Here is a 15,708-nt window from a genome sequence, read left to right as displayed (position 1 = left end):
AAGGGAGCCCACATGTGGCTGTTGAGAGGGCGAAGCAAGAAGGCGCTTCACAGAATTACACAGCCTTTGAAGTCACAGTCCATACAGATCCCCAAAAAACAACATCTGACAGCGACACCTGTGAGTGCCTGCAATCATACAGTCCTCCCCCATCGCCCGATAATGCTTCTATTGTGCTGCAGAGGGCCAGCAATAACACATGGTAATAGATGCTGACGGATGCTGACAAAGGAGTCAATACAAAGGTAAGAAGAAAGCCATCAATACCACAGATGAGTTTGGTGGAAATATAAAGGGAGGATTTGAGAGAGAGTCAGGATAGAGCGAGGTGGACTGGGAAGTACAAAAAGAGATGAAAAAACACATACACACAAGAGCACTCACAAGTGAAAGTCAAATATCTTTTAGAGATCATAGACAGAAAAAGATCAATACTCAGTCAGACTAAGACTGTAAACCCACAGAGAGAATGGAAGGCTCAGGGAACAAAGAAAGAGTGGAGAGGTGTTTCTCACTTGAGTGCCACAGATTGGATCCTCTCTCAGACTAATGCCAGGGGACTGGCCCTCCTGCAGGCTGCCGCTGGACACGTCAGACAGCAAGTCCTTCAGCTCCTCATCTTTCCCAAAGATTTCCACAGCAGACACTCGAACGGAGAAGCGGGTGCCCGTCTTCTCCTTGCGCTCATTGATGAGCTTGAAGAGCCAGGAAATGGCACAGGGCACAATGCCTAGGCTCTGAGTGGAGCTGTCTTTGCCAATCATGGTGTACGTCTTGCCTGGGGATGTGTGAAAGAGAGAGGGGGATGAATATGGAAATACTGCCTTGTGCTTGAAAGCAAGCTACTCTCACTATATGTTCAAAATTAAAATGAGTTCTCTCATCAGGCTGTCTCGAACGCGCAGTGAGTTGGCAAACTAATAGACAAGAACATGAGATATTTTCTGATGGTTATAATATACAAGTGATTATACAAATAATAATAGGGGCTGATGTGGGGCTTTCGAGGTAGTATCCAGTAAATGTAAACTAAAAAAAACTCTACTCCAAGGACTCATTCCAGAATCAGTAATTCTGTGGAGAATTATACCTGGTGGAAACCGCAGCATGAGGAGAGCTAGCCCTTCAGCCTGAGAGCACTGCCCAGGCCAATTACTAAGATTTTAATTACAGACTGAGCCCTGAAGCATGGATGCAGCACTTTACCCCTCATCCCCACCCCAGACTCACTACCCATTTATTTCCTCCAATCTCCCATTCCTTGACTCACTCCAGTGCACTGCTAAGCCAATTGTGGACATCAAGTGCAGCCAACAAAGAGCAATGAGAGTTTTCTTCGGCTAACAAAGGCTCTTGTTTAATCTCTTGCCAGTGGAGGAGCTTACCGAGCTTGACTTGGCCGAAGCAGAAGATGCAACCGTCTGCACCGTTCACCGCAGACTGGATGACCTCGGCTACTGTCCCTGAACACACCTCAGCCTGTGGAAACACAAACAGCATCCACACAGTCAATTTACATTTTAACTACATCCAAGACTTTCAAACCGGCATACAGAGAACAATGAATCCAAAACGATATCCTATAAACTAAACCGTTATTATGCATTGGTTACAAAGAATCACATTAATGGTTTGAGTGTTTTTCATCACTCAGGAGTGTGTGTGCTGCAACTTGCGGCTCATTTTTTGCAATCTGTTTCAGCATGGGTCCTCTGGGGCAGTGCTTTTGCAGCAGAGGCCCCTTCCCATACATCACACTGCAAACAAGACCTCCAACAGCAGAACAGCCTGCCGCTACTGTTAGCCACCAGCAGTGCTGTCCCAGCGGCACAATCTAGCAGCTTGGCCTCAGCTCTCCAGCAGCAACATTTGGGCTTTAGCTATCAGCAGCTTACTTAGGAAAATACTTGCTCCATGTAGGTGGCATGATATAAGATCCGAAGCTCTCATTGCTACAGAGACACAATACTCTCTCATCTGCTCTCACAGCTATTTAGAGTTTACAGCACCATGGGGAAATGCAAAAAATACTTGACCTCAGATTTCTTTTTTAGGAAATGTTGCAATGAGTGACATATATACAATTATTCCATTAAAAGACTATGGTGTTTGCTGTGGAGAGAGCAAAACTGGTCTGCATATAGTAAACATGTATCTGACCTTTGTCTTTGATCTCCGTGGGTATGCCTGCTGTGTGTTACAGAGGGTTGAGGTCAGATATAGCTGTTCTATGAAAGGAGAGGTTAGATATAACTTGGGTGGATTCAAATCATTCCCCAGGGGGCTTAAAAGGCCCAGCTGTTAGGCCCACACTGGTAAGAATGCCCCCTGACCCAAGACAGGCATTTTTTCTCTAAGCCCCCGGTCACACCCTGCCAGCATGAAGACATCCCTTTGCCCTTGAGAGGCTGAATTCCAACACGACTCCTTAAAAAAAAAACATGGTAAACTCCCACCAACACACATATAGTACACCTTCCCTGCTGGCACTTACTTGTGAGGCATCCTGGGTAAAAACGGCATCGAAGGCAAATATCTTTGGGACGGCCACAGTGGCAGATCTCCTGTGTCCTGAGCTGGAGTGTGGGCTGGACGCAGGGTCGTAGAGGGTGAGCTGCTTCTTCCTGCTGTCCACTTTCAAGAAGGACTGAGACTCTGAGGAGTCTGCAGTCTCCAGGGACGGACAGATACGCATCATCACTTTCACCTGAACCACAGAGGGAGGTAGATAAGCAGAAGAAAAGGCTAGATTAGAAAGTGAAAAAGCGTAAAACATGAAAAATGTGCAGACGGAGTGGGATTTAAGGAAGTATTTTTCAGGTTAAGAACGGAGAGTAACACAATTGCAGGCTGAGGTTTACAAATTCTACTGGCAGTGCACTAGCAGAGGAAAGAGAAATCATGTATTTTATGTTTTTTAAATATAAGTTTTAGGTATTTAAAATGAAAGCTGCATTGTGCATTAACATCACATCCACTATGTCAAATTTGATGGACATCGGCGGTTTCCATGGAAACACCCAGTCTACCATTGACTGGTGAACCTGATGGGTCAACACACTGCCTAATGATGTCAGTGAAAACCAGCAAAGTGCGTATTGAAAGTCACAGCAGAAAATGGTGGAAATTAATGTGAATTGCCCCGCTGGGGGATTATCCCTCGAAGCGGGGTTTGTTTTTCTGGACCGGTAGCAGCTCACCACCATGTGAGTGCAGGAGCATATGGCCCCCCCCTCTTTTTCCACCTACATACTCTTCCTTCTTTCTCCTCTCCCTCCCCTCTGTGGCCTGGAAAATGGCAGCTCTACATTAAGAAGCTCGAAACATACCCTGTTGCATTTCTGGGGCGTGACATTCATAATGTGAGCTTACAGTCTTAACACATTCCACAGGTCAGGGTACAGTTCATCATGCCAGCATGACACGCTAAAAAGGATAGCGGCTTAAATCTAAAGATGTTGATTCAGCACTGCTCTGACAAGCCCATTCATGTCTAACGTCATTGCCATGGTTACAGGAGTGAGGTCATTCTGCCAGTGTATTGTGGCACCTCTTACAAACAAAATCACACATTTAACCATTTCCAGCCTCTACATGCGGTGAGGATGTACTGACTGTGTGTTTTGTGGGTGTGGCCGTGCTTGTGACAATCCATTTTACTTTCAATGTGCCTTCTTTTGTATTGCTGACACCTCTATATTGCCTCACTATCTCATGGTCAGAAATACTCCTCGACTATATCTCCAAAGGCACTGTGGGAATGTGTCTGTGACTGACAGGAGACATAAACAGCTTGTGGGATATGTATAGAAGTCTCTCCTGACCCCTGAGTGTTTAGTGTTGTGCCTAGCATTGTATCAACAGAACAGTTTCTATATATTTAAGTATATGTGAAAGGCAACTCCATCCTGATCCATTTCAAAGCTTTTTGAAAAAATACCTAAGAAGCCTCTCAGGCATTGAAAGAAAAACCTTAAAACTAACTCCCGTTTCTTTTTGACAGACTGTCTCACTCAGCCTGGGACTCTCCACCGTCTTCACGCCTACACAAAAGGCCCATTCTTCCCACGACTAGTATATAAATATTTCTACAGACGTAGGCTCCAGCTCTCTGAAACAATGTCAGTGGAAATCCCTTTCTTTCAGTGAGTGAATTCATCCTGCATTCTGAAGGCCAAGTGCAAAGTCTCTTTACACTCCGTAGGGAGCCGTTATTGTGACTGACGTGTGCATATGTTGCAAAATTACATTTGCTATGACATTTAAACTGAGCTTCTACATATGACTACCGAGTGTCTGTCGACCAGACAGAGGCTACCAGGCAAGCTAATGTCACAGTTGTATTTATGTTGGCAGAGATCAGATACTGCAGGCCACAGAGGACTGGCTGCAGTATTTTCACACCTCGGACTCTGTGCTAATGGCCCTGTTTCTGTGTCCCTTGATCCCCCCAGAAAATCCATTAGTGTGGCTTGGCATTCCTCTAACCACTCAACAGTCAATGTCTGGAACTGTGTTAAGGTCAAAAGTGGAAGTGACACACATACGGTTGATGGAAACAAGACATTCACCAGAGTCTTAGATTGAATATAAAACAGTCACAAGCAAAATCCAAACCATGTAGGGTACATCAAATGTTATTACCACTGTGATTCCACAAAGGAAAAGAGAGAAACAGGGACAAATAATTAGCATTGATGTATTTCCTTTACAATAACCTGAAAATCAGGGCTTGAAACAATGTCATAAATCTTGATTTCCCTTTCAAACCATCCCCTTTAGCGGCACAGATGTATAGTATACCTCAGGTGTGGGCTTGAGTAGGCTTGTTAATAACACTGTTTTTTATGAAGTCTTTGTCTGAATGGAAGATTTACAATATGTGTCAAAATCTCAACCGTCTGGATACCTGACAACAGAAGCGAGCACTTCCTATCCAGGTGGGATCTAATCTTGTTAGGGGACTTTTTCTGCCTCAGAAATACAGGACGCCGCTCAGACAAACAATACCAAATAAACCACAAAGGAAGAGAGATGTGTTTATACAGCTTTGTTTAATGACCGTCCTACTGCTGCCAGCCTGACTTTCATCATTGCATACTGTACCTAAAAGGGAATTAGAGACCCTGCTCTTCAACGTGTCCTCAGTTTTGTGGATTATAGTTTTTTCTGTCTTTCTGTTTTCAGACAGAGGAATGCTGTTCTCACAAACGGCATGAATTCATGACATTCCAGTAGGCTTATCTGACTGCATCTGCATGGACTGGACCAGACGGCACGCTGCCTGCGGACCAGTGTGTCACCACCCTGCATTCTCCCCTTTAAATAGGGGTCTGTGTGGATCTGTGTGTGGGTGTGGTTGTGTAGCAGGGGGGTTAATAGGGCTTAAATGAGCAGAGTCTCCATGTGTATGTACTTTACAAGCATTGGAGTTATGCATTCAAGTCTGTTCTCACCTTTCCCATCCCTGGGTTCTCTTTCACTTTGGACACGGCTCGGAGCAGGCATGGCGGGGCAGCGGGCGGCGAGACCTGCAGGATGCCACTGAAGTTGGTGGGGTAAATGGAGGGCTCCTGCGGGTGGAGCAGTGAGGGCTGGTGCTTCTTCCGCTTAGAGGACAGGTTCAGCTTCTGAGCTGCCCTGCAAAGAGAGAAAAAATAACGCTTTGAGGTTGAAGCTAAACTTAGAAACCACAAATCTAAACAGTTCATACATAAGCAAATGTTTTTTTGTATTCCTCTTATGTTTTCTCACAGCATGGTACCAAGCAACGTTTTTATAAGGGTGTGCTGCAAAGCCTTTAGAAATCCCACGCTGAAACAGTAACATAAAGGTCAACAATCTCATTTTAGTTCCCCTAAAGAAAACAATGTCAGCAGGAGAGCTACATGGTGCCACCACTCCCGACCATTTCCCACTCTAAAACTGATGTTTCTTACAACTCCCACCTCAAACTCCCCTGCCAAGAATGATAATGCTTCAGCCCCTCCACTTCAACTGGAGCAGGTAGAGTGCACTTACAGTATGCCTCGATTTTGCTATAGAAACTGCAAATCCATAAGAAAAGTTATTACCAGGCAAGGCTCTTTGCCTGTCAGGGACTAAATAAAGGCTGTCAGGAAGGCACGGTAAACGCATGCATTCATCTTGATCAAACACAAAACAATTGTCATAGACATGACAGGAGAGTAATGCTGAAACACTGCCCTCTGGGATACAGTCATGTCTATCTCTGTTACCAAAGCAAAACAATTACAATAGTGTTCACCCATTATTTTAAGTCAAAGCTTGTGCTGTTTGTTGGGATCTTTGATCATTTCCAACAGACTTGTTGGCCAGAACCAGCAGTTGAGAGCCAGGCAGGTAAACCCAACTCTCTCTTTATTAGGCATGTCCGCCTGATGAGTTCTGCTGTGCTGGCATCCAACAGAACCCTCAGCTGTAACTGAATCCAGCTTTTTGACAGTGCTCTAATTAAAATCCACTATCAACCTGGCCTCTTGTCTCTGAGAGTCATGCTAGGGAGACATGGATTGGTCACAGGGCCAACTGAATCAGGCACATGCACTCCTTTCTGTCTAACCTCCTGAAACTCAAAGGACAGCACCACTAAGTCTGCACCGCCTGCAGGGAATCTGGCCAGACTTCAGAGTGGTTCCAGGTATGGCATCGCCCTGGATCAGCTAACACCGTTCCTCAGCTGGAAACTCAAGGTCAGGGAGGAAAGTAATACTCTGAGGAAATTCAAATGCACTCAAATGGTTTTCATTAAAGCAGTCAGATTTCATAGCGATGCGGGGCAGACAAAGATGTTATTGTCAACACTGGGGAGAGAGTGGCAAGCGGCATGAAAAGAAAATTAAAACGAGAGATTGAAAGATGAGAAATCTGCAGAGCAAGGGATAAAGGGAGAAGTAAAAGAAGCAGGGCATGTGAAAGAGCATAAAAAGGGCAGAGCCACGTGTGTCCCGGTGAGCAGTTTCCTAATAGGCCAGCCTGAGCTCATTAGCCCTGCTCTGGGCTCCGGACAGGACTGGGTGGGCTGCTGACAAAAAGACAACCCCCCCTCCACTTCCCTCTCCCTGCGTCCTGGAGTGACAACCGGCCCCCCTCGTCTCCTCAACACTCCCATCTCCACTGTGCGCCCCCTGCAGCGACAGCCCAAGAGCACAATCAGGGAACACAGTGCCGGCTGATGGAATAATTATTGCATCCAAGGAGGCTACAGGAGAAGGCTCTCCCCAGGGAGCTGCCTATGTGTGATAGCATGCGAGACGGATCGTGTGACTGGAAAAAAATGAGATGGAATAGATGAATGTGATATGGAGAGAGAGAGAGAGAAAGGGGAAACTACACCGGAGTACACGTGGCTGTGTGCGACTACGTTTGTGTGTGTGCAGGCTGGAGAGTGTGTATGCGCATTTATGTGAGGTTTCCGCAGTCTTCATTCAAGATAAATGTACCCTGTCTCTCTGTCTCTGTCACCTCATTCTGTCCCCCTTCCTCTTCTAGCAAAGAGATAAATCAAGCATCAAGAGTCACCATGAAGGGAAAAAGGGCAAGTATACTGTACTGATTTATAACAGTCTTGCTCACAACATAAAGCAGTGCTTGTAACCTTGAGGTTTTTTTCATGCTGCACAATGATGACCGGTGCATGTGTGTTCTTCAAGGTAGACAACAACCACATGCGCACAGGGAAATTAATTGCTTGTCACTTTCTCTCTCTATCTCTCCCTTGCTCCCTCCTTCCCTCTTCCTCTCGCTGCCTTGCCCAACTATATGATCAGTCAATGGAAAATAGGCGGTGAAGGGAGTCTCAGATTTATTCGCCCACAACAGCTTGTCCACCTGTTCACTCCCAATCTCCATGCTAATGAAGCCATTTTCCTACACAACTTGGTTTAAACGCTCAAAGGAAAACCGGTGCCTTTCAAGTTTGTACAAAATATTCCCCCATTGTGTATACTCAAGCTGAACCATAGGTTTGTTTCAACATGCACCAGTAAAGAACATGCTGCAATGGTGTACTTACAGCTCCTTCCAATCCATTATCTGGCTTATGCTTATAGTCCAAAAACGGACAACCGATAGAGTTCAACTTTGCGGTCCATGTCTGTGTTGTCACTGTTCTCCATTACTTGCCCATTTGACACGCCAGCACATGCAGTCACAGAGAACAGAGCGAGGCGGGGCTGCTCACTAGTTGGGGCACTGGGGTCCTCTTTGCTCCGATCGCAATCATCGAGGTTCCACTTGATTTCACAGAGGTTTGTAAGAAGCTGGGGGGGCCGAGGGAGAACCAGGAGGAGGAGGAGGCGTGGGCGTCATACTAGCTAAATGGAACAAGGGCCAGGTGGGTCAGGGTGGAGGTGAGCAGACAGGAGGAGTAACCTGCAGGAGCTTCACAGTGAGCAGGTAGTCCAGAGAGCTTTGTAGGAGGAAGGTAAGGAGAAGGTCAGGATGAGAAGGAGCACCTCCTCTGTTCATGCACCACTTAAGCACCTCTAACTCTCCCCATGCTTGTTCCTCCAGACAAAGTTCAGCGTCAGTTTAGTGATGCAGAAACCCAGCAACAGCTTGCTCTCCAACTCAGTTTTTCACTCCTTCTCTCACATCCAATTCTGCATTCTTCCCTGAGGCAGCATGGTTGTCTCTCATTAAGTAAATCCACTGTGGTGTGTCTGCTGTGAGTGGCTTCAGGTCCTGATGCCCAGGTCCTTCCCAGAGTCTCTGCTGCGTACAGGCGGGAGGAGGGGGAGAGATTCAGCACGCTTGGCTGGACTGGAAGACTTCCTTGGCTGGCTGAGAATGAGGAGAATTCCTACTCCTGTTCCGCCTCTCGGTCCTTCCACTGCTATCGGAGAAATGCTGGCAGCTGTCCTGCCGTGTCTCTCTCTCTCCCTGCCTGCCTCTCTCTCTCTCACACACACACTTACACACAGGCAAACTCCCTCCTCTCTCACTGCCGCCCTCTTCTCGCTCTCTCTCTCTCTTTCTTTCCTCAGCCCAGCCCCTTTTCCCTCCAACTGCCAGACGAGGTGTCAGCGCTCGATTGCTGGCTGCTCGCGGCACAATTTGCGAGTATTCTCTTTCTCTCTCTACCCCTTACACACACACACACACACACACACACACACACACACACACACACACACACACAAGCACATGTATACCCCCCACCACACGTCACATGAATACTTAATGCATACAGGAGCCTTCTCTTCTTTTAGGGTCCCTCACTTCAAACAGATTTGGTTAGTATGCCTACAGTGCATGCATGCATGAGCACGAGAGAGTATGTGCGGCTAGTGAGTGTACACTTGTGCACATTTGTATTTTTTTGTGCCTTTGTTGAAGGATGTAATTAGCCCGATGATTGAGAGTGTTATTAATCATGAGGAGAGACACACAGATAAGGGAGGATATACTTAAGAGCAGAAAGATGGATTGCCTGAATGAACAATGCTCTGAGTCAATTGTAAAACTGAGAGAGATTAAAAAAAAGAATGAAAGTGAGGGAGAGTAGGGGAGAGGACAAACAATGAACAAATGACATCTTAGAAAGGCAGATGTATGCTTGCCAGATAGAAAGAGTGCAGTCAGTCAATGGTCAAGGGTAAAAAGGGGAATGAAAGCATGTGAGTGGGCGAGCGCCGGGGTGAGAGTACCCGGTATTCCCTGGGCTGCCAATTTACCAGTAAGCCCTCTCAGCCCCCGACTAGCCAGCCTTTTTGAAAGGCTGCTGCGTTGGCTGCAGAGTGCCTACTGCAACATATCGGCAGACAGAGTGGGTGTGAGACTTGCTAGATGAAAGTACACAAACCCACACCAAGCTCTCTCTGCCTCTCTCCCTCCGACACAGTGCCCCTAATATGAACTCAGCTGGATTACATTTTGAAGGCAACAAAACTGAAAACCCACCACTGCTTTTTTATTTGGAGAGCAAAGTATACAGTGGTAATAAAGCTGTTTGATATATCACATAACCTTTATCGTACTTCTTTGCCACGCTTACCTCTGCTTTTCTGCAGTGTGTCCAGATTAATTTGCCTTAGCTGGTCTGATTTTAAAGAGCAAGCCTCCTGAAGCTCTGCCACGTGCTACTTTTACATTTTGGATCCTGACTGGCAACAGCAGATGAGTCTGAGACAATACTAATGTGCACACTGATCACTCGGACAATGCAACCGGTAATTATTCTCAGTTCATTGCTACAACCCTTATTGTGATTTCAAGTGTTATACATCAAAATGACGTCATAATGTGGAACAGCCACATTTGGGAGGGTCCTGATAGCCTGTTAGCTCCATCACTGTCTCCTTATGAACAGACCTCAGGGACAGATAATGATTGTAATATATATAAATGAGCCAAAGCAAGACAGATGTAAAATCAAGGATCGTTTGCAATAAGAGGTCTCCTGTTGCCTTTGTTCAAGGAAGGACATCTAGATTTTGTCCTTACCTATAAAGGGAGTGACAGTGAGTGAGGAGGAGCAGGTCAATGACCGCAGAACAGAGAGAGGGTGCAAGCTGTGAGCGCCCGCTGCTTTCAAAGCCTCACTTTGGCCCGCTGTCAATAATAGCTCCAGTCCTCTTTTCAAGCTTTGTCAAATTACCAAGAGAAATTCCTCTGCCCCGGAGAATCATTAGCTGGTGCAACCATTAGCTTGTTTGTGCATTTGTCTCTGTTCTCCTAGCCAGCTATACACCTCTTAAGGTAGCCCCGGTCTTTGGCCAATTACCATGTTTGCCACATATACTATCCTTGACATTTCCTTTCTGTGATTCTACTTATTTTCCCTCTGCAGACAAGATAAGAAAGCTCTGGCCATTCATGCAGGGATCAGATCATTGGGTCTGATACCAGGCTGCTTAACCTTTCACCCCCCCACAGAGAGTCTGCCTCACACTGCTGATGATTAGCAGGTCGGCATAGCTCTTTATGAATGGAGATGGGAACACTGGGCTCCTGCCAGGCTCTTCACCAGCGATTTTCAAAGTGTGAGGCGCGCCTCCCCGGGGGGGCGCCAGAGAGCTTCAGGGGAGGCGCAGCGTGAGAAAAAAATAACGAGAAACAGTGAAATCTAGCTAGTTAACTTCAGCTAACTTTATGCGAGCGGCAACATGGATAGATTTGTAGTGAAGTTACCTAAAGTGAGAGAGGAGACAGCGTCTAGCAGAAAACGGAAGAAGTATGACCACGATTACTTGAAGCTAGAATTTTCATGGACCGGTCCTGGCAGGGGCGGACTGGCCATCTGTGTGTTCTGGTGAAAAACAGAATGGCCGGTCGTCAGCCCTTTATTTTAATTTTAATAATACTTACTTTGATCAAAAGCAAGTACCGGTCAAGGCTGCAGCCAGAGGATGATCTGCGTTTATTCCTGTCTACATTGCATCCCCGCATCATCCGCCGGTGCGCATCAAAAACGCAGACTCATTGTTCCCACTAAAGTAGGGGTGAGTGTAATAAGGAGGCAAAGTTGACGTTGATGTTCATTTAATGAAATGTTCTCTTACTGGACCTCTTTGAAATGCAATTCAATACCCTGCAACAACAACAATAATAATAATAATAATAGCAATAATAATTGGGAAGGGGAGCGCGGCTGTTCTTATGTTCTCTGAGGGGAGGCTCACCTTCCCACACTTTGAAAACCCCGGCCTGCTCTACACCATGCAATGATTATGACTACAGCACAATGAGTCAGGCTCCCTCGCTGGACTCAGTAGTAAAGGCATTTGTGAGATTTTTGGAGTTGTTAAAGACATGTTGTTGGATGCTGAAGACACTGCTAGCCCATAATGCCATATCAGCAGATGGTCATGATTGATTAGGCTGGATGGGTGTTGGTCTATCAGGTGAGGTGCTCTGCTTTTGAGCTGTAAGATAATCAATAGGAAACCTCCCCAGAGCTAAAATCAGTACACACTGTCTTATTGATGGGCTGCCCTTGACACGATCAAACAGCTCTGTGCCCCAAAGGTGTGGGGGGATAACATAAATCTACCAACTGAGCTGGTAGAGGGATTCAGACTTTAGTTAAAGCAAGAGCACCATACTGATGTCCAGGCTCCGCAGTGAAGAAAGATATTGCTGTTTGATTTCTCAAATTTAGTGTGAATTATAATAAATCTGCATCTCTGTGCTACCCTCTTGGTCACCTGCAGTCTGACCAGCCTCCGCTCGGCTTCACTGGTGATTAAGCAAGCATGACATCAGCCTGTGAACACACACAGATTCATGTGGCGCATAGACAAGGGAGATGATGTCATACTCTGCCAACCAGCCCTGGCAGCATAAGGGCCCACCCAGACAAGATTTACAAGCGGGGTCAGGATGCCGATCATTAAGTATGAGGCGAATGATTCCCTCACCATAAAACGTTTTTTCTTAAAGTCAACCATTCTAGCTGTATCTAATATGGGTCAGTAAAGAAAGACAGTTTGCTGTGAGTGTCAGCATCCACCAGATTTATGGCCATTCATGTATAAATATATGCATTAGCCAAACACTAAAAGCTCAGGGGGTCACATAGCCTCTTAAAATAACCAAAGAAATATGCGGATAGGGTTACCTGAGAGACACAGCATTAGGCACATGGGGACTATAACAGAGGCTGTTGAATGTATGACAAAGACAATTGGAGCCTCCTGTGTGGCGCTGGGGTTTAGTCTGGTTGTGAGCCTGTCTCCTTTCTATAGTCCCCCTGCAATCAAGGGACCACTGGTATAAACATTAATTTTTCTCGCTTCCTTTCCCTTATCCTAAATCACTCAAAACAAAAAAAATGTCCGAGGCTGAAAACATCCTGAATATAGTGATTCATCTTGGAATGTGGTTCAACAAATGTTAATTGGACTGTAGCAAAAAAAAAGTGCAATTTCGCTTCACAGAAAAAATAAAACTCCCACCTGGAGATAGAAAAACAGACATTTCGTGCAGTGTGGTTATCTTATCATTCAGATTACTATCAACCAAAACCCAGACCCTTGCCTGTCGTTTTGAAAATGTGTTTTCCTCTCTCCTTCGGCAGCCCAAGTTGCATTAACATGGAAGAGAGAACAAACAGGCTTATCTGGCTGTCAGTTGATTCTTATCAATCCAAAGCTCAGAAGGTTTCCACTGACTGGCAGCCTGTTTCCTCCTGCCTGGCTGCTTTAATGGCAGTTTGAAGGTAGAGCTCCTGTGTCAGTTTTCACAACAGCAGTTTGCAGGAAGTGGCCAAACCCTCCAGGCTAGGATTTATACACTTCCTATAAATCCTCAGAAATAGATAAACTTATCCTAGCTAAGCCATACAGCTATGAATGTGATGTCCAGTTAGCAGAGCAATATCAGGATATTGGCACCTTCCATACACATTGGACCAACGCCTTTTAGAAAAGCTCTTTGTTCCATCAAGGTGTTCAACAAGGCTTTTGTTCCTGCACAGCGTCTGGCCTCGGAAACAGAATACCAAATGGGGCATCATTTGTGCGCTGACTGCTGACAGCCCAAGGCTGCACGCTCATCTTTACAGAACCAATCCCCGGCCAATTAGGTAAGGCCAAAGCATTCATGCAACACTGTGAATACAAAAAAGATTCCCCACAAAAGTAATGTCCTTGTGCAATTGACTTGCGTAAATAACATTCTAACAGGAGTGTGTGAACCTGTTCTGTCACAGCACCCTCAAAACTCTTTGGAAACGATCTGCGGACTGAGCTGGGAAAACGAGGGATTAGAGCATCCTCTGGAGAATAGCTGAGTAACGGGGGATCATTTGAAATATTGTGGAAGAAATAAAGGGAGTGCAACTGGGGGAAAGGGAATAAAGCAGAGAAGATGTGATGAAAAGAAATTGGGAGGCACTGAGATGGAATAGGATAAAGAATCTCCTAATACAGTCAGGAAGAGGAAGGAGGAAAGAGAGGACAGAAATAACGAAAGAGGGCAGCAAGAGAGGGAGCAGCAGAGCCAAGTCCTCTCTTCGATCAGGGGGTCTGGCTCTGTGCCAGCTAGATGCTGTCCATGAGGAGGTACATTATTTTCTGCCTGAGAAGGAAACAGGTCAAAATGATCGTTGGGGCCATGCCACAGCCAGCTTGGAATTGCTTTTTTCCCAAAGATGGGAATCCCCAGTCAGCCGAGAATAAATGGAACAGTTGGCGCCAAAAAGTGAAAAACTCATAAATATTCAAGAAAGCCTGTTTTGGTCCGACAGCTCATCAGAGCAAGCAACAGTGGATGTTAGCGCAGAGGTACAAGCAACATCGTCATTCATTTACAAGAAATATCAAAATAACTTTGGTTGGCTGATTCATCTTATGTTTCCTTTGGACATCACAAGGCGAACAGATTGTCCCCTACAAAAGGTCTGAGCAAACACGCTGCTCTGTGTCTGTGCCAAGGTTAAAGCCTTAATGATGGGAGTATTATTGGTGCAGTTAGCCTCTGCAGGAGAGTGTGACAAACCCTTTTTGGTGGTAAACCTGAAATCCGCTGTTTTTTGTGTTTAATGCTCTGCCAATAAAGTGCCAGACACCCTACACAGTACACACACCCACAAACCCCCTCCACCCACCGCCATCCCAAACTGAAAAGCCACAAAGCTTGTCAAGTTAGAGGCTTAAGGAGGGCTTAAGACAAGCAGAAGAGGAAATCTAGGGTAAAAGTCAGGGGTTATAACTCTATTCAAAGTTTATTATGTTGTTGTTTTTCGTAGCAATCAGCATCACACCTTGCTAATATGGCCTTAAATAGCTAGAACATTAGGCCATGGAGAGGTGAACAAAGTACATTTGCATTAGCTCTGCACCACCCATTTGTCAGTCAATGAGATAAGGAGCCAATGTAAGGCCCTTAGAGGATGTATTGGAGATACCTGCAAGGAGAGTCAAAAGGTCTTCAAAGGAATATCTTTAGAAATCGACCCTCACTTGTTTGCATAAGGCTTCCAGGAAATGACATCTTCGGGGTATGAATGGATAAAGTGTTCGGCTATTGTGTAAAAATTGGTTCAGGCAGCAAAACATTAAAATGTGGGGAAAAAATTCACTTTTTAGCTGATGGGTGACAGATGATAATGAAGACATGTTCCTCCCTGCTCTGCAGACGGCAGCCTCCCACCCCTGGCACTGCTGACAAATATTAACAGCTGCTTTCATCTCTTCCAGTGCGTTTCTGCTCTGCTCCTCAGACACAGCTCCAGGGTATTCTGCTATGCTACTCTCTCCAAGGCTGCTATAACTGGAATAACTTCACGTTTTCCAAACACATGTTGAACTCTGATTCACCTTCAACATCCCACCCACGCCTTGCCTTGAAAACCAGGCAGTTCTTCTCAGGAAGAAGAACTCACGACAAGTCCTCGCTTACTAAGTGACGTTTACTGTCTCTTGTCCTGTCCAGAACACAGTGGAGACAGGATATTTGATGTAGCGAAAGACAAATGAGGATTATTAGCACATGGAGTTCCCCCTTAATCAAATATAACGTCCTCGTAAGATTCATTCACAACACTATATCAGAAATGAAGAGAGAATGATGAGTTTGGAAAAGAAAAGACAGAGGCAAAAAAAGCCAGCATACTTCTGCTCCACTTCTCTGCTTCATTAATAATCACCTGGTGCCAGGGTAAGACCACCTAGTGATTATTTATTTGCACTTCCACACACAGAGGCTATCACAACAAACTGGCCCGCAGGCTGCTGAGAACAT

General features: G+C 45.7%; 1 protein-coding gene across 4 annotated transcripts in view; it reads right to left on the bottom strand.

Annotated features, from left to right (window-relative positions):
- kif26ab (kinesin family member 26Ab) overlaps window positions 1-15,708 on the bottom strand; it is a 65,370-nt gene that overhangs the window by 10,572 nt on the left and 39,090 nt on the right. For 3 of the 4 annotated variants that reach the window (XM_034222130.1, XM_034222131.1, XM_034222132.1), the window contains 4 exons: window positions 5,457-5,640; window positions 2,495-2,707; window positions 1,386-1,479; window positions 516-778 (listed from right to left, as the gene is read on the bottom strand). In XM_034222130.1, coding sequence (XP_034078021.1) covers window positions 516-778; window positions 1,386-1,479; window positions 2,495-2,707; window positions 5,457-5,640 — 754 coding nt within the window. Of the gene's footprint in view, window positions 1-515; window positions 779-1,385; window positions 1,480-2,494; window positions 2,708-5,456; window positions 5,641-8,035; window positions 8,941-15,708 lie in introns of those variants that run through there. The other variant, XM_034222134.1, reaches the window with a different exon arrangement.

The sequence above is a fragment of the Gymnodraco acuticeps genome, unplaced genomic scaffold (assembly GCF_902827175.1).
Source record: "Gymnodraco acuticeps unplaced genomic scaffold, fGymAcu1.1, whole genome shotgun sequence".
Taxonomy (NCBI): domain Eukaryota; kingdom Metazoa; phylum Chordata; class Actinopteri; order Perciformes; family Bathydraconidae; genus Gymnodraco; species Gymnodraco acuticeps.
Note: the sequence above shows the minus strand (reverse complement) of the source record. Positions and strands in the feature narration are given on the sequence as shown.